The 2,480-nt window shown below is 40.0% G+C and overlaps 1 protein-coding gene across 1 annotated transcript in view; it reads right to left on the reverse strand.

The window, feature by feature from the left end:
- LOC104956044 (GRIP and coiled-coil domain-containing protein 2-like) overlaps positions 1 to 1,220 on the reverse strand; it is a 10,470-nt gene extending 9,250 nt beyond the window's left edge. Inside the window, exon 1 of the mRNA XM_010783483.1 lies at positions 1,099 to 1,220. Within this exon, the coding sequence (XP_010781785.1) occupies positions 1,099 to 1,220 (122 nt within the window). The remainder of the gene's footprint in view (positions 1 to 1,098) is intronic.
- Positions 1,221 to 2,480: the final 1,260 nt, after the last annotated feature.

The following is a 2,480-nucleotide window of genomic DNA, read 5'->3' on the forward strand; positions in this document are numbered from 1 at the left end:
GATTGTACTTGGGACAAAAGTGGTTCTCCAGGTCAGACACGGTGTCACTGGAGCCTGCGCGTTCAGGTGTTCAGAGCAGAGCTCCCTGTCGGAGCGGCAGAGCGTGATGTGAACTGAAAAGTTTTTCTGTGGCAATATTATTTAAGGAATCGTTGAGCTAGCTAGCTAGCATACATTGTCACTATCTGCTAACGTTAGCTTTAGCCTTCTATTTCTAATAGTTTTTTTCATAGGCTATAAACAGAGGTGGTATAAGTATATATATATATATTGTACTTGAGTAAAAGTAGAAGTACTCAGATCTTGTACTTGAGTAAAGTAGAAGTACTCAGATCTTGTACTTGAGTAAAAGTAGAAGTACTCAGATCTTGTACTTGAGTAATAGTAATAGTCCCAGAGTGTAGGAATACTCTGTTACAGTAAAAGTCCTGCATTCAAAATGTTCCTCAAGTAAAAGTAGAAAAGTATTATCATCAAAATATAGTGAAAGTAGCGACAGTAAAAGTAGTCATTGTGCAGATTGGTCCATTTCAGAATAATATATATGATATGTTTTATAATGATTGATCATGAAAGGTGTTCTCAAAGCTGGTAAAGGTGCAGCTAATTTGAGGGTCACTGCCAGAAAGTGAGAACAGGATGAAACTGGTATCTGAACAACCTAAACTGTAACCATCAGATCAATCTCTCCCTGTGCAGCCAACTCAAGAGGTCAACATGTTCAGGTCAAAAGTTTAAACTCCTACAGCGGGGTTTTGACGTAAGTCCAAAAGACAAAGATTACTTGATAATCCTAACGCTTCAAAAATGTCTAATGAAGTTGAGATAAAGAAGTCACGTTTATCGGACCACCAATGAGACGCTGATCCTAAAGGGTTGATACAGATCTTATGAAGTGGTGTCAGTGTTTGCACAACACTCACGAGGAAACCTCAGCCTCAGCATAATCTCCGGCCTCATCACAACATGCAAATATTTTAACATATTTTTACATTGAATATTGAGCAATGGCGATTCAAAAACATTCACACAAAACCCCACAGACTAATCTCCTTACTCTGGTGATATGAGACTGCTATGTGTAGAACTGGGACCAGCCTCAATGAGTCTTTTGACTTCATCTCCTCAGCTTTGAGGGGAATATAGTATCTAGAGAGACTGCTATGCGTAGGCGTTGGACCAGCCCCATTGAGCGTCTCCCCCTTAAGCTCCTCGGCCATGAGGGGAATATACCACCTATAAAACAGCATTCCTTTGGAAAGCATTTAGACAATGGACACGCTAAGATTGATCCAGATCAGGGGTGTCCAAACTACGGCCCGTGGGTCAAATGCGGTCTGCGAGCCATCTTGAATCGGCCCTCAGCAAATTCAAAAAGTATAATGGAATACGGCCCACAAATGAGACCTGATCTTGTCTTGTATTGTACTTCTTAAATACATCTGTAAACATATATTACTCAGTAGTGTTCATGTGTTAATAAGCCCAATTTAAATTAATTAAGTCTATTCAAGTTGAAAATATGTTCTAACAAATCTAAGTGATTAAAAAAGCCCAACAACTTATGTACATAACAACCTTGAAATACACCCTTCATATTTCCTCTAATGATAATCAATCTGAGGCCTTCTGTTTTAAGGGATCGAGGACTGCTAACACCAAACACATGAAACCCTCTGGAGAGCTGTGATGGAGGCTGTTTATTTTTTGAAACACACTGAAATTATGCAGAATAATCTTAGCCTAACCATTTGATTGATTTAATCTGACTCACAACTTAACTTATGAGGCCAATAAACCTCCACTCTAGTGAGCCGGCCAGCCCCTTTTTGAATATCTGTCCTGTAACGAGGCCCTCAGTGAAAAGGTTTTGGACACCCTCTGATCCAGAAAGGGGGGGGGGGGGGGGGGGGGGTAGCTCAACAACCACCAGAGCTGGGGAAAAGTTCTGAACAGGCAATACAGGCTCTAAATATATTCATAGAATAATGGAGAACGGAGAGAAAGGCGTGGGAGGGTTAGGCTGTCGTGTAAAAATGTTTTAAACTGTAGCTCCAAGTTGAACTGCCTGAACTAGCTCACCAGGATAGTTCTATTGATCCTCCCAATCATCTTTTCGAGAAAACTGCAGAAGGGTGGGGAGTTAAGGAGCATCAATCCTGCAGCCCTTTTGATATCTATCTTTAGAGGCATGAAGGAAGGTAGAATTAGAGGTGACAATAGAACAAGCAAAGCTTATATTCTAACAAACCAGTTTTCGGTGACAGTATTGATAAGAAAACAGAAAAGAGAAGGCATCTAAATATTCCAAAGTTATATTTCCAAAAAGAGTATCGGAATGAACAGAACAATCTTTAAGTCATGGTTTAAAAAACATGTTAATTGAACGTGCATTTTTCTATCACGCTTTCCAGGTCCTGTAACCCTCTCAGAGCAGGCATAACACATTTACACAGCCCAATTCATAAAAAAAAAGAGAG

This window comes from Notothenia coriiceps, unplaced genomic scaffold, assembly GCF_000735185.1.
Source record: "Notothenia coriiceps isolate Sejong01 unplaced genomic scaffold, NC01 NC01_scaffold00025240, whole genome shotgun sequence".
NCBI lineage: Eukaryota > Metazoa > Chordata > Actinopteri > Perciformes > Nototheniidae > Notothenia > Notothenia coriiceps.